The following is a 24,152-nucleotide window of genomic DNA, read 5'->3' as shown; positions in this document are numbered from 1 at the left end:
CTGGGTAAAAGAGATAGTTAAACCAACAGATTTCATTAATTTGGTCTGTACCTTCTTAATTACTAAGACTACTGAAATTGTTTTCTTACCTGTGAGATTTTTACTGCTCTATATAGGCTCTTTGTTTATAAATAATAATTGATTTGGTCAAATATCAAGTGAGCATTTATCAGCAAGACATTCCCCAAAATAAATTCCATCAAAATTAACTACTAATGCAACACGCTACTTCGAACAGAGCATCATGGGATTTCATTGCTGATGTAGACCTGGGGAACACAGGAGGTAGCAAGAAAGCAAAGGCAATAACCAGAAACAGGCCCCTCTGCCTCTGGGGAGTATGTTAGCTCTTGCCAACCACTAGAATATCATTTGGCAACTGAACTGACTACTTGCAGTAATTAATTTACCCTTCAGTGGAAATCCTTTGTTTAGTCATTGGTAAAACTAAATTCAGAAAGAATAAACAACGGCATCCAGAACCTACCCTCAGCAGCAGGCAGGTAATCTCAGATTGGCATCCCAAGAGAGTCACTCACCTCTTTGGTGATCATTGTCATGATGTTTCTTCTCATCTTTAATTGGAAGATGGGACTGACCTCCCAGAGCGCTGGAAAGAGCCAGTAGCCCGGCACTGCTACCGATAGGTGGAATGGCAGGGGGCTGGAGCCCTGAAGGGTGTGGAGTCAGAGGCACGGGGAGACCATGTCCATGTGATAAATGCTGGGCCTGGAGTTGTTGCTGCTGTGAAAAATTAAACACAGATATTGAATTTGCCCCCTACATCCAAGCCCTGCCCCAACAGAAACAGAAAGGGAGGCACAAATATACAATAAAAAAATCGAACGGCTATGAAAGAAAGATTTATCATTAACATATATATTTTTAAAAGGGGGAGGGAGGAAAGAAGCTGCATAGTCAATAAATGCTAACTTTCTCATACTTGGAGGTTTTGCACACACACTATAAATAATTTTTAAGTGGTGGAATTATATAAGTAACTTTTAATGGTTGATATTCAAACATATTTCTTTAACAAACCTCATAAAAGGCTTTATCTCAAAAAATAAGACCTCACTATCATACATTTCTAATCAAAACATACACGTGAATAACTGTTAAAGCAGTTACGCTGAACAAAAAAAAAAGCTGAAAATTGAGAAAATTAGTGTTAAACAGTTCTCCCAGAACCACTGCACAGCATGCAGGGAGAGTTAATTTGAAAGAGAAAACCTGAATTAACAACCCAGAAAAGGAAACCGGTTGCAGCCACCGTTTTAAGCCCTTTAAGTGTCCTCAGCGGTACTTGAGCAAATTACTAAAGAAAATCTAATGTAGCAAGGCTTGGGTCCTCCTGTAGGCTTGCTCAGTAATGCTGAAATAATTGGGCACTCTGTGCACGTTTAGTGATGCTCGAATGAAAAGCTAGAGGCCTGCCCTTGTACTCTTCTCTAGCGGCCGACTCTGTGTTGTGACAGGTTTATTTGAGTGGGACTGTGATGCATGCACCAGTAACCGCGCTGACAAGAGTTTAAAGTCATTTTTACCAGCACACTGGCAACACATAGAGAAAGCCCTCAAGAGGCTGGAATAGGAGTGCTTGACCTCAGCCGAGGCTGCATCAAGCTCTGCTACAGGAACCGCTGTGGGCAAGCCTTGTTGCCTCTTCCAAGTAGGAGGTGGGGAGAGGAGGGGTTGGTGGTAAAGGAAGGACATTAAATATATCCCTCAATAGGAATCCCTTCAACTCAAACCCTGCTTAACAATACTGTGGGAGCAAGTATTAAGCAATTCTCAGATTAACTTTTCGAGTGACTGAATTTTAGTTATTGCCTTTGAAGAAATCACTTTCCAGGCCTACTCTATGATAGCCAAATAGTCCCTTCTATAATTTTATTTCCAACTAAAATTTCACAAAATATCTAGAGACAGGGACAGAGAGGGAGAGAATCATTCTACCACAAAAAATCTTGAAATGATATTTTTAATATCTTAGAGAAAAAAAGTGGGCCTTTTTTTCCTCCTTTCCAAATTAGGTTTATTTTCTTCCCCTCCTACATGTCTTCCTATGTTTGACTACAAAACTCAAAGTAGAGTATTAATTAGCTCTTTTCTCTTATTGACCTGCACCTATTTTCTGGTTATATGCACTTAAAATATAGCCAATAAAATTAAGTATGAACACCTTGAAAGCGAGTTTACAAGCAGAAAATGGAAAATGCGAGCCACATCCAGATACTCCACCAACCAATCCCCACCCATGCTCCAAATCCTGCCTCCACCAACGAAGCCCCACCCACGCTCCAAATCCTGCCTCCACCAACCAAGCCCCACCCACGCTCTAAGTCCTGCCTCCACCAATCAAGCCCCACCCACGCTCCAAGTCCTGCCTCCACCAACCAAGCCCCACCCATGCTCCAAGTCCTGTAGAAGCTTTTCCTAACTCCGTCTCAAAAAAAAAAAAAAGGTGATTCTTTTCATTTAAGTGGCCAAAATCATGTTCATAATTCTTTATATACTGTTATCAGTGGGGACCAAAAGGTATGAGCACACAATTATATTTCCCAACTGTGTAGAAAATAATGTCTATGAAGAAAACAAAATAGGGACTTGAAATAAATATATGGCAAATTTGTTTCAAAATCTTGTTCAACTGAAATTGCTCCAATTCTTTTCCTCTAAATTCCCCTAATATTCCATGTGTATGGTGTGGGCACAAAACTTTCTACCTCCCATTAGAGGTCAACGGGCAAGCATTTATTAAGATCCTGCACATTTGTCTTCCTTACCTCCCTTCTTAGACTCTAAGCTCTATGAGTCTACATCTCACAAATCCTAGCTAACTGCAGACACTGAAACAGTCACACATTATCTTATAGTTTTAAAAATATAGGTATTACATTAGACATTAAAAGTGCCTATAATCCCAGCACTTTGGGAAGCTGAGGTGGACAGAACTTGAGCCCAGGAGTTTGAGACGGGCAACATGGTGAAATCCCATGTCTACTAAAAATACAAAAATTATTTGGGTATGGTGGTGCACTCCTGTAGTCCCAGCTACTCAGGTCATGGAGGTGGGAGGAACACCTGACCCAGGAAGGTCGTGGCTGCAGTAAGCCACGATTGCACGACTGCATTCCAGCCTGTGGGACAGAGTGAGACCCTGTCTCAAAAAAAAAACAAAAAACAAAAACAACAAAACCTCAGCCAAAACCCAATATCTTTAATGAACCAGGTGTGTCACTTTTATTCTTTTTCTCCTAAAGGATAAAAAATAAGCACTGAATGACTCATTGTTTCACTGCATTAGAACTTTTCAAAGGCAGAAATCATAGCCCCAGACTGTGTGTTATACACGACATTCACAGTAAAAACTTCCTGGGGTCCTTATTCTAGCTCAGAACAGGTCTAAAATGACCTCCTTCTCTTCCTTCTTTATGCTCATCTTAGAGAAAGTCCTTTCCTTTTGAAGGCCAGTCTCTCTCGCTGCGCATCATGTTTTCTTCCATTCTTTTTCACTACTACTTCAATTCACCAATTCTCCCTCATCTTCAGTGGTTCTCTCACTGATTTTGTCATTCCATGCTTAATATCAGAGTCCAATATTTTATTTAAGAAGAACTGCCCATCTAAAGTCAAAAGAACTTGAGGCAGCACTTTTTCAGGGGGACAAAAATCCCACTATATTTTAATCACTTTTTTTGTCCTCCACTGCCCCTCACTTAGTGCCTTGCACAAAACTGGCACTTGATGTTTGATAAATTTAACTAAAATATCCTTCTTTTACCCTCTTCAGCTATTGCCTTGTCATGTATTTATGTATGTATGTATGTATGTATATCCGTCCCTGTCTTTGCACATCCCAACTTCTTCAAATGCTGGGGTAAATCTGCTGCCTCCACTTCAACAATCCCCTCCTCTATACACACACACTTATTCCTTACATCCGATCATCTGGACTACAGGCCCACCGCTCTCATAAAAAGGACCACTCACATCTGCCTAACTGAGCATTTCCCAGTTTTCTTTTTCTGACGTGTATGCAGTCATAGATGGCATGTCCTCCAACTGCTTCAAGAACACTGAAATAACCACCATGGCCAGCCTTTCTTTGGCTCTATGAATGCAGCGGTTATATGTCCTTCTTGGCTTTTTCTCCATTTGCTCCTTTGCTCCTCTTTGGCGTCACCCATTTTTATGCGCTTTTAACCCACATTTGTCTTCCAGGTTTTGGTACCCCGCTCTAATTTTTTGTCAGACAATTGTACTTGGCAGTCCAGCATTATCTGGAAATGAAAATGTGTGACACAAAACAACCTCTACTGGCTCAAGTTACTGGTCACCACCAATTTGTTTTCCTTCTGTGCTCCTATATTGATCATTGCCAAGTCCTGACAATTCTCAAATAATCTCGTTTCTACTGTCACGATACTTAACAGACTCATCACCCCACATGCTGATTACTGTAAGTTTTCATCAGCTCATTTTAGTTACAATGAAGCCATATTGCTTGCTCCACTGTAGTTTTCCTAAATTTATATTCTTCTGCAGCTTTTAGAACAACCTCCACATTACTTATCCAAGTTGTACTCACCCATCTAAGCTCAGCTTATGTTTCACCTGTTCCTTAAAGGCTTCTCCAAACAATTTCAGTATCTAATGTGCTATAGGGCTCCCTGTATTATTCATTGGCATATATTGCCTCATAAAGGTATTGTTATTCATCTTTTTACAAATAGGAAGATCCTGACTTGCCAGAGACTGTAAGACTTTGGAAAGAAGAGACCAGTCTCAGGCCTCTTGGTACCCCTGGCACCTAACTCAGTTCCCTGAACATAGCAAGAACTCAATACAAAACTCTGATACTACTGAAAATAAAATCTTCTTTGATAGTTACTCTCCGGTTCCAAAAGCAACAGACCCATTTTACCTAAAACCAAAAGTTCCAATTTCTTAGCATTCAAGACCTTCCATAAACTAGCATCCACCTAACTCCACCCTACTGTGCAACACCATTCAGGGAACTCTCTGCCCATAACACTAGTCTATTTAGTGAGACATCTAAACCCCTGGGGCTCAGCTTTACTACTAATCAACACACACCCACAGAGTACTCTCTCATCTGTCTCTACATGTATAAAGTCTACTCATCCTTCTAAGCTAAACTCCTGCCTACTTTCTTGGTGAAGACATCCCTCATCACCCCAGCTCAAAGTAATCTCTGTCACTGTCTCTCAATTCTGATGCCACTTAAGCTCAATACCATTTATGACACTTAACAACCCAAGACAAAAAAAGACTGTTTAAATATACATATATGTGCTACATGTGTGTGCGTGCATTTGTGTATGCCACACCTTTTAATTAGAGCTATTTAAAAAATATTTCCCACAGTACCTTTGTATTTCTCACACTTAGTAGGTATGCAAACAGATTACCGACTAATATCAGTGCTGATTTTATAAACTGACGAATTTTGAGTCTATTTTCTTCCGTATGATGTTTCAATCCTTTGAATTTAAAATTAAATACAAGAAATAAAAAAAGCAAGCTGCTTGTACTGTAAGCCTTCATTTGGACACTTTAAAATAAGCAGCAATAATCTAAAATGAGTAAAATTGCTATTTTTAGTGATCGAACACATAGAACTTGGTGACCTCATATGAAAAATGCATTTATTTTTTATTGGTGGTCTTTTAATTTTTAAATTCTTAATTATGAATTATAAATGGGCTTAAATATAACTACCACTAAACTTTCCCTAAACTACTTAATAAACTAAAACTATGGTCATATGTCGATATATAGTCAAAGCTTTTAATGAGTTAAGTTTCTACAACATACAGAGTTCCCATATAATCTTTACCACCTTTCATTAATGTTAACATTTTATATAACCACAGAATTTATCAAAGCTAGGAAATTAACACCAGTTCATTGCTATTAACCAAACTAGAGACTTGATGCAGATTTCCAGTTGTTCCACAGTGTCATTTTTCTGTCTCAGAATCCAAACCAGCATACAACATTGCACTTAAAGAGGCTTTTTCATTTGTTACTACACCAAAATTACAAAATCCTTTTAAAGATTTTTATGAATGTTAACAACCAAACTACAAGCATATATATGCCTTGAACTTAAGGAAGAATAAATGAGAGGTGGCTACCATAAATTCATGTTTATTGATATACAAAATATCAAACAGAAAAATTATACTCAGGCATCCTGTAGAAAGAAGCAATTTTTATAAAGTGTTTTAAAAATATTAAACTATAAGATAAAATGAAATTAAGTCACCAAAAGGCATATGACAAAAATGTAAGAGAGATATTAAAAGATTACAGTAGGTATTAAAATGTATAAATTAATAAAAGAGACTCCTTTCTGTACTTAGTGGTCACTTTTAGGCTTCTTTGCAAATTTCCACCTTAGGAACTAGCCTAGAACTAGAGTGACAGATATTTTATAACTAATAAGGATTAGTCAATAAAACATATTAGAAACCATCTTCTTTAAATAAAAGCAGTAAGTCACCAATGGTTAAGTTAAACTTTACCTTTTTCTCTACTAAAATAAAGGCCTTAATTTATCAAATTTCAAGAATTCATTAAAATTATATTTCTATTAAGGTTTCTTATCAACAGAGGAACTCAGGATTTCCTGGAAAAGAAGTAAGGTTTCTCTAGATAGTATTCAAGGAGCTGAGAGTACCATAATCTAATGGATTGCCCTACAATAAAGTGAAAGCTTGCTGATGTTTCCCAATAGGGTTAAGTCAAAACTGTCCTCTGCCCTCTGCCCCATCTGTGTTAATTACAGAGCAATTAACCTGCAAAGATTTACTACTTTATCTTATAGTCCCACTAAGAAACATAAAACCTCTTGCTTTTTAAAGACCAAAAGGAATGGAAATGTATAATAAGAGTACACAGTATAACACAGATTTGTTACTGATGTAATTTAAAATACATTACAAACTAGCAGGTTAAATATATATGTATATATAGGCTTTAGAAGAAAAATAAAACAAAGATCAAGCTAGAGAATTAAAGGAGGCATATACTGGAGTATTAAAATAAGCATATACTATGTAACCACAGAGGAAGACTTACTGAGAAAAATATGTATCATGACAAAATTCTTCTCTCTAGCCTTCCTAGGCCTTTATTATCTTTGGGTGCCTTACTTAAAATTTAAAATAAACAAAACCCTCTCTTATTTCAAACCACAATACAAAATAAACTACTACCTTCTGTTTCCTTGATGGGCCATTCAAGAAAATAAACATTAAAATGGAGTAAACTTTAAACTTAAGCAAGTAAGTACTCCATTCAGATAATTTAATTCTAAGAAATAGCAATGACGTCTGAAAATACACAGCAGTGAAGTGACAGACACAGCCTCAATGCTGTTAATAGCTTTTTACTGGATTCTCTATAACAAAGATTTCCCTGCAGTTTTTAGTTTGGCACAAAGCACAGGAAAGGACCACTGGAGAATCAAATTCACAAGAAATATCCTTTGAAATGCTGTCTTTCTGTCAGCAAAAAAGGGAGTTCTTTTTAAATGAAGTACCCCAGCTGCGTGACAACAAGGGACTGACAAGTCATTAACCAAGCAGGAGCTAGCAAGGACAGAGCTGCAGTCACTGACATGAATTTTGGGCATTTCCAATTGAAGGCCAGGCAGCTGTTTTCTTGTTCACCCCCCACTCCAACTCTACTAGGCTATCAATAGCAGAATAATTCTCAAAAAACATGCATCATCCTTAGAAGCAACAACATCTCAGTAGCAATGAGCACACTTTGTGCTCATATTTTGGTTTCTATTAAAAAAAAAAAAAAAAGTGCAAGTGAAAGGTGAACCTGCTCTATCTTGTGCCAGAAATCAAGAAAGCTATCTAGACCAATGGATATTGTGTCAGAAGGGCAATGAGCCAACTTGAAGAGATCTCTGCTGGCAAAACTTGAGATAATTTCAGCATCATTAAGAATAATGACTTTATGCATTATAATACATTTTTTTTAAATGTTTTCAGAAATGGAGTTTTTGGTACTCTAAGAAAATAGCTGAAGCTGTGGGCACTCTGGGGCCAAGTACTAGACAGAGAATGACTCTCAGGCCAGTACCAGCTCTTAAGTTCACGGCTGGCTGGCTCCCAAGCCCACAACCATACTATTCTTCCACCAGGAGCTAGGCAAGTTGTGAGCTGCATGCTCTGAGCATGTGTGCCTCAATCCAACCAGGAAACACTGTTCCATTCTAGGAGAGAAGGGAAGACTCAGCAGACCTTGAAAGGAGCTAAAGAATAAGAGGCAACAGACTCTGAAATAGACCAGCAAGCACAGGGAAGGGCCCAGGACTGGGCTAGTATCCATACTTCTTGGCTTGTGAATACACTGTTTACTATGGACAGTTGTTCTGCTGGCCTCACTCTTGTCTTTAAGTCTGGCTGGGTGTGAGAAAGGACAGTGTGGCTGACATTTGGGAAGCACCACAATGAAGTGGCATCAGAGCCACTGGAATCCTTATCATCTATGTGAACAAGTCATTAAACATTTCTGATGCTCCATTTTTTCATGTAAAAACTGACAACAGTTAAAAATCTACCTCCCGAGCTTGCTGGGAGAATGGTATGACATGATATATATAAAATCCTTAGCACAGTGTATTAGTCCATTCTCATGCTGCTAATAAAGACATACCCAAGACTGGGTGATTTATAAAGGAAAGAGGTTTAATTGACTCACAGTTAAGCATGGCTGGTGAGGCCTCAGGAAGCTTACAATCATGGTAGAAGGGGAAGCAAACATGTTCTTTTTCACATGGCAGCAGGAAGGAGAAGCATGAGAGCCGAGTGAAGGAGGAAGCCCCTTATAAAACCAACAGATCTCAAGAGAACTAACTATCACAAGAATAGCACGGGGGATATTGCCCCACCCCTGATTCAATTATCTCCCACCCACCAGGCCCCTCCCACCACATGTGGGGTTTGTGGGAACTATAATTCAAGATGAGATTTGGTGGGGAGATAGCCCAACCATATCACACAGTGCTTGGCAAATAATAAACAATAAATGGTGACTGCTAATATTAAGGAAAGGTACCAGAAGTCCACACTCTCATTTGCACAGAGTGAGGGAGAAAGGAGAGGAGAAAACAGGAAAACCTTTTCTTTACAGAATATTAATTTGAAAGGAAAGAAATAACTTAAAATTTACTATTTCACCATGTCAAATGTATTAACTAATGCAGGACGGACTCAACCATCAATATTACAACCACTAGTTAAAAAGTTGCAGGGGAACAGGTTACTCAGAGTGTCCAGGTATCACCCCACAGATCACCTAGCTTCACCAGTATGTGATACAACTGGTAATTCACATCACCTACTTAGAATTCCTACTGAAAACACTTAACCTAAATCTAAACTTGAGAAAACAATCAGAAACAATCAGACAAATCTAGATTGTGGAAGATGCCACAAAACTGGCCTAGAATCTTCAAAATGCCAACATCGTAAAGCAAAATGGTTTGGGGTATTGTGATTTCAAAAAGAGTAAAAAGACATGACAGCAAACAGAATTTTCATATTGAATCCTGGATTGAAAAAAAAATGCTATGAAGAAAAAAGTGCTATTAAGGACATTTTGTGGACAACTGGAGAAATATGATTGTAAACTGTACTACTGGTATAGGAATGTGTTAATGGTATTGTGCTTATAACAGGAAGATGTCCCTGTTCAGAGAGGAAGCACCCCGAAGTATTAGAAGGTGAAATATGATGACTGCCTTTTACTTTCAATCAGTTCAGCCCATTCCAAAAAGTACACATGTATTTGTATGAGTATATAAACAGAGACAGAAAACAAAAGTGACAACATGTTAACTGATAAATCTAGGTGATGAGTACATTCATCATCAAAATAAAGTAAATACGTTTTAAGATTCATTCAACTTCCCTGTAGTTGTAGAGGCTGGGAAAATCAGACGTGCCCTTCTTTACAAAAGATGAGAATTCTTGCTTCAACAAATATCTCCAGAAAAAGCTAAACGTTAAGTGAATATATGGAAAGCAGCAAGAATAAAAAGAACAAAGGAAGAAACTTTTCAAGCTAAGCTTATCTGTAACTCATTTCTGATGACTTACAACAAGAGATTTACTACAGGGAGAAGACATGCATTCAGAGCAATCCAAGTAAGATTATCACTGAAAGGATGAGTTTCTCAAGCTAAACAAACCACAGATCTCTGTAGTCCTCCAAATCTCTGGGCTGGGCTTCCGGGTATGGCTAATAACAAGCAAAGCAAGCAAATCATGACATCTGTGCCAGCGGCTCCACTGTCCTAACTTGTAGTTTAACTCATGAAGTAATAATGGCAAGAAAGGAAGGGGAAAAATAAAAAACCCTGATTTATTAACTTTCCCATTAGTGATCCTGTTAGCACAATTTATGAATTGACCCAAAGTTTACTAGTAGACGTACATCTAAGCAAATTAATAACAGAAATACAATTTCCTGGAAGCTTGTTTAACTTACTTAAGGAAAATTTTTAGAGTCTTTATCATCTTACTGGTACCAATCGTTCCATTTTGTGAGTTTTAGTCTTTAAAGTCACCAAGCTAAGGACTGTACTCAGAAAAACTTTCTTTAGTTAGTTTGGAGTACTTAAAAAAAAGAGTAAAGCTGAGCCAGGCACAGTGGCATGTATGTGCCTGTAGTCCCAGCTACTCACGAGGCTGAGGCAGTAGCGTCACTTGAGCTCAGGCATTTGGCGCTGTAGTACGCTGTGGTTACACCTATGAACAGCCACTTCTTTCTTTTTTTTTTTTTTTTTTTTTTTAAGTAAAGCAGCATTTAAAAAGCCTATCTACTTTAGGTTGTTCAGTAATCCCGCATTTGATCTTAGAACATTAGAGGTGGAATGAACCTCAGATGTTATCTAGGAGGCCTGCTTTCCAAAATTTTGATCACAGTTTATATGCGTGTGTCTATGTGCATAGGTGTATGTGTCTGCTTAGAATATACACATGAATGAACAAAGTTTACCAAACATTACTATGTATAATATACTCTAATATTCTCTGTTGTCTTCTATACCCTTTGTAATTAAAAAAAAAAAAAAATTTCCACTATGACCCACTGAATGGACTTCACTGTACACTTATGAGTCTCTGGAGCTGCAACCTAAAGAACACTAATACAGCCAACACTCACATGTGTGATCTCCTAGGTGAGAGAGTCAGTGGGAGATGGTACTACCATCAAGAAATGGAGCACAAGCCTCTACCATTTAGTCCAGTGATGTACCTGCTACCCCATTAGGACCCTTTCTCAACTAGGGAGGAAAGAGTAAACAATCATTCATTCATAAAAATAAATGGAGGCAGATCCTCTGGGGAAATAACCTTTGAATTCAGACCTGCAGGATGCCAATGACAGCACCTTGCAGAGAGCTGGGAGAATCAGAAGCAAGAGAAAAGCGGCTGAGAAGATCCAGAACAAGACAGGCACTTGCTGTGACCAGTGAAGAAAAAGGAAGCCTGGTGAGAATCCAGTTAGCAATGGGGAAGTCGGGTAGAGTATGAATATATTCTGGGAAACGGACTGTGCACACTAAGGGTTTTTGACCTTCATTTAAGAATAATGAGAGCTCTAGGCTATGATGGGGTTTTGGGTTTTGGTTTTGTTTTTTAAGCTGAACTTTTAGTGGCTCTTTAACTGGTATAAATCTGGATCATAATCACTTTTTGGTTACATGTGTTGCAAATAACTTCTCCCAGTTTCTGGCTTGTCATCTCATTTTCTTTAAAGTATCTTTTGATGAACAGATGTTTTTCATTTCAACTGGGTAATAAATACTATCAATCTTTTTCTTACGGGTTGAGCTTTCTGTGACCCTTTTAAGAAAAAAAAAAAAAGTTTTCTCCTGGTTTTTTTTTTTTTTTAAACTTTTAAAGTTCTCTCTTTTCACTAGCTTCCATCACTCTCCCCACTGATCTGCTTGTCCATTCTGACAGATACAAGTGAATCTATTTCTCAGTATTTTATTCTATTTCAGTGACCTATATAAAGAGGACTAACAAGTATTTTAAGCTTGAGTGTGTAAACCAGCTTAAACTGGCCTGTATAAAGACTAATAAGTATTTTAACCTGGAATATTAAAAAATGGTAATTTTTCTGAATCTGAGAGTGGCAAAATGAAAGGCAGGAGACCAGCTAGTAGGTAATGCAGAGGGATCAAACAAGAAAATAATGAATGAGAACTTCAATTAGGGCTGTGGCAGTACAAGATGCACAGAAGGAGATGAGAAAAAGACCCGGTTATGGAAGAAGGCAAAGTGAGACTAAGGGGAGGAATTCAGGATATCCTGGAAAGTTGGAACATAAGTAACAAGGTAGATAGTCATACCATTTATTCAGATGGGCAGAAGGAGTGGCCATATGAATAGAATTTTATGTTCTAACTTTTTTTCAGATTAGAAACTTATATGTTAAATGAAGATCAGCAGAGTGAAAAAAAAAAATTAAAAACCACACATAATCCTACCAGCCAAAGAAAACTACTAATATCATGGTGAGTCTACCCAGTATTTTTTTAATCCATGTTAGCATTTTTAACAAAAATAACATCAAACTACCTTGTGGTTTAACCTGTTTCTTCTTTTCCTATATACCATGTACCAAGAACATTTTCCCTAAGCAATACCTTGACTACATCATTTCTAACAGCTACATAGTATGCCATTGTACAGATACCTGAGTTCACTTAAGTAGTCCCCCAGTATTGGCTGTTCAGGTTCGTCCCAATATTTTGATATATATGTCATGACATTAACATAGAAATATATATACATATAGAAATATATATATAGTCATACACCACAAAAATATATATATAGACAGAGAGTCATATACCACTTAACGGGGATATTCTGAGAAATGAGTCTTTAGGCAATTTCATTATTGTACAATTATAGAGTATATCTGATGATGGTATAGCTTACTACACACATAAGCTATGCAATATGGCCTATTAACTGTAGGCTACAAACCTGTACAGCATGTTCCTGGACTGAATATTATAGGCAACTGTGTCACAATAGTACTTGTGTAACTAAACACATCTAAACACAGAAGAGGTACAATAAAAATACAGTATAAAAGTTACAAAATGGTACACCTATATAAAGCACTTATCATAAATGAAGCTGGCAAGACTGGAATTTGCCATGAATGAGTCTGTGGCGAGTAAATGTGAAGGCCTAGGACATGAATGAACACCACTACATACTTTACAATTACTCTGCATTGCTACACAAAATTTATTTAAAAAGTAATTTGCTATGGTGTTATGACAGCTACACTTTCATTAGGGAATAAAATATTTTCAGCTCTATATTATAATCTTATGAGAGCACTGTCATATATGTGGTCTGCCTTGACTGAAATATCATATGGCATGTAACTATACATCTGAGTTAAGGTAGTTCTCTGCAAGGAACAGAAAACCCAAAATTTGCCTGAATTTTTTTTTAAAGGGAATTTTATTTCTCACACTACAAGTCCAGGATTGGATGGATGACTTAACATTATCAAAGCCCTGGGTCCCTGATTCACGTAGGCTCCCTCATATTCCATCCTCACCCATCACAAGATGGCTGTCACAGCTACGCAAATTACCTCATGTCTTCATAAAACCATATTAAAATGCAGAAAGCAGGATTAATTCTCTCTCCATGGGTTTCTGTTAAGAAGAAAACTACATCTCTTTGTATCTCACTGACCTGAATAGGGTCACATGCCCACAGTTCATCTGTAAGGAAGGCTAGAAAGAGCACCTGGAATGCTTTGGCCTTCATAGCAGAAGGTAGCCTCTGCCTGCAAGGAGAACTAACAAACGAAGCCTGCCTAGACATCTATCTTTGCTCAGAGGCCATTCTGAAGCTATAACCTGAAAGAAACCCAAGAACAACCTCTGAGCTTTCAACCCAAGTAGATCGCAACTTAAAACTGCTTTTTCCTCTCAACAGTTTCGTCTCCCAGATATTAATTTGTGCAGAGCTGTGTCTACAATTGCTTTGAGTCAACCCAGAAACACTCTAGGGAAATAAAGAAAAAAAGCAACATTACTGCCACTTTGCTTTGGGACCATAGTGGCACTGCCCTTGATGGTCACAGAAGACAAACTGAGCAAAGATAAACACTCACCATTTTTATGAATCTACCAAAAGAAAAAGCATGACACTCACAAGCGGCACACTAGCCATGGAGCTGCCTTAAAAAGGATTCAAGAATACCATTTTGAGTTTTTCTTAAGAGGTGGAGGTCAAAGGCATAGTTACCTCTAACTAGTTAAAATAATTTTAAGTTGGCAGTATTACTATATCCCATGAAATATTTGCTTTCACAAGTCAGCAGACAAGGTTCTCTCAAGATGGAGAAATGGAAGTAGAGAAGAAGTACACGGCTTATCATAAAGCAATGAAGTAAATTCAAAGATAGGCCTCCCCACAAAATAACGGCGATCCCCATGAGTTCTAAATTGTTTACCCCTTTGTGGCCTTCACCACCAGTCATGTCCCCTGCCTCATCTACTACTGCCTGCGATTAGAATACCAACAACAGTTCTTAATCAAGAAACCCTCCCATGTAAACTCCTGATTTCCAAGTTTCTGAACAACCACCTTACAATGTGTCCTTACGCTGCTACGAGCAAACACTTTTTCTGTTTACATGCACCTCACATGATATTTTACTATTTCATATAAGGATTTTGCACAGCCCTATTCTAATAAGGCATGGGTTCAAACTTGTTCATGTCACAGACCCTTTGTAGACACTATTCTCCAAAAACTATACATACTCCACTCCCACACGCCCCCACATCCCTAACACACAATTCTGCAAACATTGCAGGCAGCTAATTGACAGCCCAATGCCCAAGCATGAAATTCCAGAAGATCCAAGGCCACTGGGTTAAAACACTGCCTTAATAGCTGTGTTTATAACAACTTTCAATTCTTGTACATAGGAGTAAGATACAACAGACAGGAAGCAACATCGTATGAGTCAAGAGTATCCAACCGATCTGTGGAATTAATATAACTCAGACAATTTAGGCTAACCACTTGGTATGTGCACCCGGCATACCCAGTTTCCATTTTCTTTCCAACGCTGGGCTCTGGTTGGACAATCCTATCAGTGGATCTCAAGATAAAGAGATTATTGATCCCAGTGTGAAAGAAAGAACAGAGTCAAGAGAACAAATAAGAGACAAGTATGGCATAATGGTTAAACGTGTGAGCTCGGAAGTCAGGTTGAGTTTGGATCCCAGTTCTGCCACTCCTCTTTGTGTGGCCTTCAGAAAACAACTCACCTCTTCAAAGCCCTGGTTTCATTATTTGTAAAGTTGGAACAGTATTTCCTTCCACATGGGGTTGAAGTGAAGATTCGACAAAATAATGCATGTAAATGCTTAGCACGGTACCTGACACAGAGCAAATATTCTGTAACTTTTACTATATTTAGTTACCTTTTTCAGGAAAAAAATACAAGCCTAGGGAGGCAAAGAACCTAGAAAAATCACTGTGATACAAAAGGACCCCAAGTTTTAAAATAAAAGTCCATAATCATCAAAACAAATAGGCTTATACAATCATTCAACATCAGACTAAACAGCACTTTAATGGCTATCAGCTCCAGTCCTGCATTTTACAGATAAGAAAACATAAATGAAATTCCTAATATCATACAATAAGTGAAACCCAGAACTGTGAATTTTCTACCAGTCCATGTGCTTCCTTCTCTATCTTGGCTCAAAACTGTAAGAGGAATATCCAAATGAGAAACTATTGAGTACAGTATTTAACAAACATCTATTGAAAATTATTATGAACAAATTACTGCACATTTATTAAACAAACAGTTACTGAATATATATCATACAACTATCTACTGAAAATTATGAGATACCTATCGTTCTAGGCTTCATGGCTATAAAAGTGAATCAGATTTCACCAGCTAGTCAAAGGAAAGTGACGCACAACAAATCAATAGTAAGTGCCATGAGGAAAATAAAACAGGATAATGGGACAGAGAATGAATTAGAAGCAGCTCTATGTAAAAAGAGTGCCAGCCAAGGAAGTCCTTCCTCAGGAGATAACATCTGAGCTGACACACTGAAAAGGGGCATAAGGAAGATCACTCTCAGATCTAGAGGATGGGCAGTCCACAGGACAAAGGAGCTGATGCACAAACCCTCAGTTGAAATCACATTTGGAGTGACCCAGGGACAGAAAAAAAGGGCCAATGTGACTCAAGCACAGCTGAATGAAGAACATGAGTGGTATGTGACAGCAGAAAGGCCGGTGAAGGAGGGGTCAACTCATTTAGAATCTTGTAGGTCATGGTTAGAATTTCAGACTTTTTTCTAAATAAAAGGGGCAGCCATCAGGTTTTGCAGAATTTTTCATTTGCTTTTTTTTTTTTCTAATATATTTTTTAGAAATGAAATCCTGCTGTTGCCCAGGCTGGTCTTGAACTCTTGCGCTAAAGTGGTCCTGTAACTTCAGCCTTCCAAGTAGCTGGGACTACATACAGGCAGCGCCACCACACTCATTGTGGTTTTAAGCAGAAGACCAATAGATCCTATTTCTATTTTATAAGAAGGTCACTCGGGCTGCTGTGTGTAGAATGAAATATACAAAGACAAATGCAGAAACAAGGTACCCTATCAGGAGGAGCTGGAAGAGTCTTGCTAAAGACATTATTTGGACCAGGGGGAAATAGAAATGCACTCAACCTTGAGAGAAATGTTAGGAGGCAGAGTAGACACCATTGAGCTTAGATCCTTTCCCTTCATCCATCAGCCAGTCTTTAGGATACCGGTGATAAAGACCTGAAGTGCTGAGGAGTACTGCAAAGGGCAAGTAAGAACAGAAAGAACAAGCGCAAAATGGAATGGAGAATATCAATAATGAAAGCTATAGTCATCAAGACATGTGACACTAGCAAAAGAGTCAGCAACAGTTGATTGGAGCAGTCCAGAAACAGATCCATACATATACAGTTAATTGATTTTCAACAATGGTGCAAAGACAAATCAATGGAGAAAGGATAGTCGTTTTCAACAAATAGTGTTAGAAAAGCTGAATCCCTGTCCATGTGGGGGTAAAAAAAACCAAAAACTCAACTTAATGCACATATCATACAATAAACAAAAATTAAACTTAATAGGGGCCTAAATGTAAAACTTCTACAAGAAAACCTAGAAGAACATGTTTGTGGTCTTGGGTTAAGAAAGGTTACTTACAGACAACACCAAAATTAAGTCCATAAAGGAAAAAAGTGCATATGTTGAACTTTGACAATGTTAAACTATAAACTGGGAGAATTACAAAATACATAAAAAACATATCCAGAAAATTAAAGAACTCTTAAAACTCAGTAATAAAATAAAACTGACTCATGAAAAAAAGAGGCAAAGATTTGAACAGATATTATATCAGAAAAGATTCAGTGATAACAAATAAGTATACAAAAAGACACTTAACATAATTGTTATGAAAATGCATTAGAAATGCAGTAAGTACTACCATGCACCTATTAGGATGGCTAAAAGAACCCCAGACAAACCTATAATTCCAAATGCAGAAAAAAATGTAGAGGAAACGTTTTCTCATGTATATTCTATTAGTGAAGCTGCAAAATAGTAGAATCACTTTGAAAAACAGTACGTCAGTTACTTGGAAAGTTAAACATACACTTATCATATGATTCAGCAATCCAACTTCTAGGTAATACACTCAAAAGATATAACTTACATTCACTTATTTAAAATATCCATATAAGAATGTTTCTTGGGGCTTTATTCACCCACCTGTCCTTTAAGGAATGAGCAGATAAACTGGTATATCCATATAATAGAATATGATTCTGCAATACAAAGGCACTAAATACTGATATGAACAACCACATGGACAAACCACAAATGCCTTATGCTAAGTGAAGAAGAAGAAAACTCAGAAGGTCACATGATATATAATTCCATATATATGACATTGTCAAAAAGGCTCACTTTGGGGAAAAAAACATCTTCAGTTGTTGTTAGGGGTTGGGATAGAAAAAAATGGCTACAAAGAGTAACAAGGGATTGGGGTGGGGGAATTATGCTGTATCATCATTGTGGTGGCAGTTACACAATTTTATTCGGTTGTCAAAACTCAAAGATCTATACCCTGGAAAGGGTAAATTTTACTTTTTGTAGATTATGTCTCAATAAATCTGATATAAAGGAATAGAGAATATCAATAATAAATCTCTGAATTCCTAATCCCAAATATCTGAAACAATATCTGCAAATATTTAAAAAAATACAAATGTGTAAATGGATGCAGCCTCATTCTTATGTTTTTCTATTAACTGTTTCTCTTTACTCTGTTATCCATGGAAACCAGTTTTATTGAAATTTAAATGTGTTAATGAAAAGTTAATTATGTATAGTGCAATATAATACCAGAAAGCTTACAACTACCAAAATTTTAATAGAATGATTTAAATGTAACTTGAGGATCATTTCAGAAGACAACTTAAAATATCACTCAAAATGAAAATAAAATAGGCCCCTTTAATAGGATATTGGTTAAAGTACTCAAATATTTACTGAATAATGAATGAGTAGATAAATAACTCTTACTATTCACTAAAGAGTTCTAACCTTTTCAAAAAAGTCTTAAGGACAACACTTAAGGCCACAAATACATTTTGGGGTAGTAGGATCCCCAAATTGGTTTCTTAGCGAGCTTTGAGAATAGGCAACAAAAGTCCTTAAAAACCTCACCTAAGTGCCTGACATTCAACCAGTCATTAACCCTTTAGTTGCTTGTTTGGTGTGAGACTGCCTCTCACAGCCCGTGCCTCTTCCCTCCCTCTCAACTTTGAGGGGAACGAAGCAGTCCGACACCACAGGAAAAAGGTCTCTGACTGTATGAAAGTTGGTGATGCTGTGTGTAGAAACACTGCTGGCAGGAAATCATCAGAGAATTACAAAAAAGGACACACAAAACCAAACGAAAACAACCTATAAAAAGAGGTAACACTCTGGAACTGCAAGCTTGCAGGTTGTCTTATTCTCTGTTTTAGTCTGTTTTCCTCAGACCTCTGCACAAGCTCAGCCTGCTAAGCTCTATGGATCTGGGAAAGCCACTTTCTTCTCAGTGGAAGCCAATGCCCACATCCCTCCTCAGATACATCTACCCAGACACATTCTGCAACTCTTGTGGCACTGTACTCAACTCTACAGCATGGAAGTGCATTCACTGGGGGAGAAGGAAAGGATGGCTCAGCTCCAAACAGAAAGAAAAAACCATAGCACTGCTGGCTAGTACCAATTTTGGCAATGAGAGGACAGACTGGCTTCTAGAAATTTCTCCCAGAGAAGCTTTGTTATAGAAAATAACTGAGAGAACATCACAAGCACAAATCAGAAATCCTATTCCTTACCTAGTGTTTTTTGGGCGTCTCTGAAGTGCAGGCAGAGTTTTAAAATTACTTAAATATATGAGAGTCTTTGTTATGAGAGAAGGGAAATTACTGCCTCTTAGAGCCTCATCAAACTGCAGCAGAAAGATTAGATTATGAATACATCATTCAATAATGTAGTCCCCTGCTCCATGGTAAATGAACCAGTTTAGTAAAGAAAAAGGGTGAGGGGCAAGCATACTCACAGAAGATAAAGAAGAATGTGATGTAAAGCTGCTTTGGTTTTCCTGCCATCATTTGATGAGAGCAGATGAGTAAAGCCCTCCAAGTACAAAAAACAGAGTATATCTTCAAGCCAGCCCCTTTCCCCATTGTGCAAGCTGTGTGTGTACACAATGCAGCCAATGGCCAGCATATTTTATAAAGCCTTTAAGCTCCAGGTACACTATTCAGTAAAGACAGTAACAAAGCTGAAATAACAATCTCTGATAAATCTATTTTATAGTTCATTTTAAATTTCATTCTGTATTACATACATCTAGAAATACCAACAGTAATCAGCTGCAAGAAGCAGAACAAGACAGAGAAGCTTACCTGTAAGTTTACTAAAAAATATTTTAAAAGTAACATGAAAGCTGAGTTGTACAGCTGAGCTGTTAAAGACTATGTTTTCCGCACAGAACTCACATCAGAAAAGGAGCCGTGATTCTAGTACACAACTACAAATACCTACCTACCTACACTGTAAAGCCCCCTTAAGTAGCTTGAGGCCTATGAAATCAAATCCTAAGTGTCTGTGAGGAAAGCGGAGGGACAGGGCTTGGCTGCAGGTAATTTTGAAACAATCACACAACAGGAGTAGGGGCCTACAAAAAGTGAACCATGGGAAGAGGAAAATTCCAAATAAACATGTATTGTCTAGCCTATCACTACTGTGGGCAACTGAAGCTCCATCCTACGGCAACCTTTTGTGTAGTAGTATAGAAGGCATCTTACAGGTGTCCCCCCAGGAGAGTGCAGGGAGCATTCCACTCACTCTGTTTCCCTGTGGGGTTCAGGGTTACCCAATGCGGCCATAATTCCTGCACTCTTCCTGGCTGTGCATGTGGAAGTGAAAGGTGGAGTCCCACAAAGGTCTCCCACAAAGCACTGTGGGGAAGCAAGCACTTCACAGTGTGGCTGACTGGAGGTGCTGTCAAGCTGTGGGACGCATGTTGTACTGGCAAGGGCTATACAGAAAAAAACTGAGGGCTACACCGTGGGCTCACGAAGGAGAATACCTTGGTAAAAAACGTGAGGTCATATTTTTCCACTGAATTTCACGTTGTGTGTTACTGGAGGCCATGTATCCACAGGGGTATGCTTCCTGCACTTGTGATGTAAGGGAGAGAAGCACACACAAACACATTTTTATATATACCTGCACATTTATATCTTTCCCTTTCTGCCTAATGGCTAAATTGTTTAAAAAGAATACAAGGAAAATGACCACGGTGGCTAATCCAAATGACTTTGAAAGTTAAAATAGCAGTCTTGGTATCTATAACGGAAAAGGAGAAACATACATTTTTAAACAGTTATACTGCAAGACCCTCTCTTGCCAGGATTTCAGTGTAGAATACACACACACACACACACACACACACACACACACACACACACACACACACATTTAAGGTTCAATCATATGACAAGGACAAGAAAACAAAATGCTAAGTGGGGGGAGGACCCCAAAGGTATTGTCTTTCTTTTTTTAAACTAACTCAAACACATAGGATGGTAAAGGCAATGTCATTTAAATCATTTCCTTAGTGATACAAGTAATATTTAAATAGATTTAATAGTGCTGCTCCAAACCAATGAATTATGGGTTTAAAACCTATTAAAATGTAATGTTTTTTTCCTGAGCTGAGAGGAAAGAGATTTAAATCCACTGAATTTTAATATTTCAGCTTGAGCTGCAGGAGGTAGAGAAAGTCCAAATGAACTATTCCATCAGCACCATTCAAGCATGAACATTTTAATCAGTTTTACTTCCTTGGAGTTCTCTAACACAGTTTACGCTGTCATTCTGAAAGCACTTAACACAGAGAGTGTGAAAAACCACCAAGGCTTGTTATTGCCTTCACAATTGATGGCAAATAATTTTGCAGACTTCCTATCATTAAAATGTCACTGCTAAAAATTGAGGTTCAGCATTTCTTGTGCTAAACTACAATTCCTACAACACCATGGCATACCTGTTTCTTAAGGGTTTTTCAGGGGTAAGGGGTGCTTTTTTCCAAATGCATACATTTCTATCATTTTTTTGCTTCAGAGTTAGGTTTAAAAAGTGGGTTGGGTGTTTCCAGAGGAACCACATTGTCTATTTTTATAAGCCAAACATTTTCTTTTCCACTATTCACACTGACTAAACTTTTTTTCTTAATGGTAGTTTCTTTGGTGAAATTCTTATGAGGTTCCAAGTCAGCCTCCTTTATTAAGCATAACCACATTCACACAGCATGTACTGATTATATCGTATAATGGATTTAAAAAGCATTTTAAGATAGTCAGATGACTCAATTTAATAATACAGGAAATGAAAACATCATTTCCAATTAGATCATATTACTGATTTAAAACTACAATTTGTGTGTTGTTCCAACAGTGTGATCTCGCAGAGATTCTAATTTAAAAACACAGTGGCTAGCAAGACACATGACAAAATCAAACGAGATCCATAACATTCCCCTGGCCCATCTGGGGGAACCTGGGGAAGGCCTGAAGGAAAGGTGTAATACCGTCAATTCAAAACAAAACACAAAATAGCAACTACGGAAAACAACACAGGACTTTTCCTGGTTTTCTTCCTTATAAATAAAAGATAAATGATATTTAACTTACTTCAGTCTACCAACAGTTTTAAACTGAACATGACCTGTGAAAGAAATCATTATAACTGTGTTTCATTCCATTAAACACAACTAGCTTATTGTCAAGAGAACAGCCGCCTCTCCAGGTTTCAGGCTCACTTCAGCATTTTGCATTTAAACTGCATGGATCACTGGTTTGGCTCATTTACCAATGAAGGTAGAATAATATTGCAGAGTTAAAAAGGTGCTTCATCAGATTTCATTAAATCTGGGAACATTTGCTCTTGTCTGGATGGTGTGCATACATATCAAATAGACACATATGTAGTAATAAATAAATGAGGGTCTGCAGGGGTTTAGATGGGTCTTCGCCTCTCAGAGGAAAACTGTCATTCCTTCAGTGTAGAAAATCACTGCTGACTACATTCGAAAAACCAAGTAACAAAAATCTAAAACTGGCTCTTCATTGTTTTTGGTAGTGGTTCAAAATACCACCACCTTATCCAGCCATCCATGCTCAAAGCACAGAGAACAGCAAGTGCCTTTAAAATACCGCAATGTTCCAACTCCAAAAGCCACTGGATGCAAGGCACTACCATGGCTAAAAAGACAAAGAGAATCTCAGTGGCAAAAATTCATCAAGTGAGTTTGTAACTGAGCTCTTTTCTTCTCACTTGGTTTGTGGTTCCCTAAAACTGTTGGGTTTGTTTTCCTATTTCTATAATCTATTTTCCAGAATAGTCAGATTATGTGATTTCTGATTCCATTTTCTGTTTGGATACCAAGAGTTCGGAACTCCCATCAGATCCTACTATGTCATGTGCCGCTCTGATAGCACACAGTGCCGCTTTGACAACATGTATTGCTGAGTTAGTTCTTTGAATAAGTTTTAAGTCACAAAATTAAATTAGTTTTATTTTGATAATTAAATGCATATAAACACAATATGTCAGTAACCTGGCTGCAGTCTAATAAATCCTCATTCCCCTGACAAAGGCAATCTGCCATTCCATTCCAAATAAAATATATAAAAATGAAATAAATATAAAACAATATTAAAAATATTCTTGATGTGATGTAGGGAAGGGAACTTGTTATGATTTTATATCTTCCCTCATACTAAGCAACATTCAACACAAAAACAATGTGTTTTTTATTTAGCTTAATCTCTCCACTGTATTAAAAGACTCAAAAAAGAAAACATAATAATAATAACACGTTCTGTTTTCCTAGAAATGGCTGTCAATCAGACGTAAGGCAGGGTGGCTATCTGTATTTTAGCCATTCATACAAACAGTAAACACTAAGCTAAAAATGATCCAGCAACCTCTCCTCTCAGGGATTACTCTGCACATTCTCTCCATGTTAAACAGTTCAGACAGCAGAGAAATGCAGGTTCTATCCCTTCTGACTCCTGGAAGATTTGATAACAAAAATATCCACTGTGAGTACAACACCTGCACTTGTACACGAACTTCAAGTAAGCACAGCTGGTTTAAAATAAATAAATAAATACACACACTTAATTTTAAAATTAAAGCTCTCTCAAATTTAAAAAACTTAATATACTGCTGTTTCCTGGAGTTTCTGGAAACAAAAAGCAATTGTGAAATATATTCATCTCTACTATCCGTCCCTACTCCCACCCAGCACAGAAAACGTATGACAAACATTATTCATGATTCTACATGGCTTCTTCTGATTCAGCCTCTTCTTTCCAAGGCGCACTTCGGAGAAGATAAAGGTCACTCTTTTCCATTCACTACGTCTGCTAATTTCCTACCAGATTTTTTTTGTTTTTTTTTTTTTTTT

General features: G+C 37.7%; 1 protein-coding gene across 1 annotated transcript in view; it reads right to left on the bottom strand.

Annotated features, from left to right (window-relative positions):
- TLE4 (TLE family member 4, transcriptional corepressor) overlaps window positions 1-24,152 on the bottom strand; it is a 146,672-nt gene that overhangs the window by 71,339 nt on the left and 51,181 nt on the right. Inside the window, 1 exon segment of the mRNA XM_037743746.1 lies at window positions 540-744. Coding sequence (XP_037599674.1) covers window positions 540-744 — 205 coding nt within the window.

The sequence above is a fragment of the Cebus imitator genome, unplaced genomic scaffold (genome assembly GCF_001604975.1).
Source record: "Cebus imitator isolate Cc_AM_T3 unplaced genomic scaffold, Cebus_imitator-1.0 Scaffold150, whole genome shotgun sequence".
NCBI lineage: Eukaryota > Metazoa > Chordata > Mammalia > Primates > Cebidae > Cebus > Cebus imitator.
This window is presented reverse-complemented; position numbering and strand designations above follow the sequence as displayed.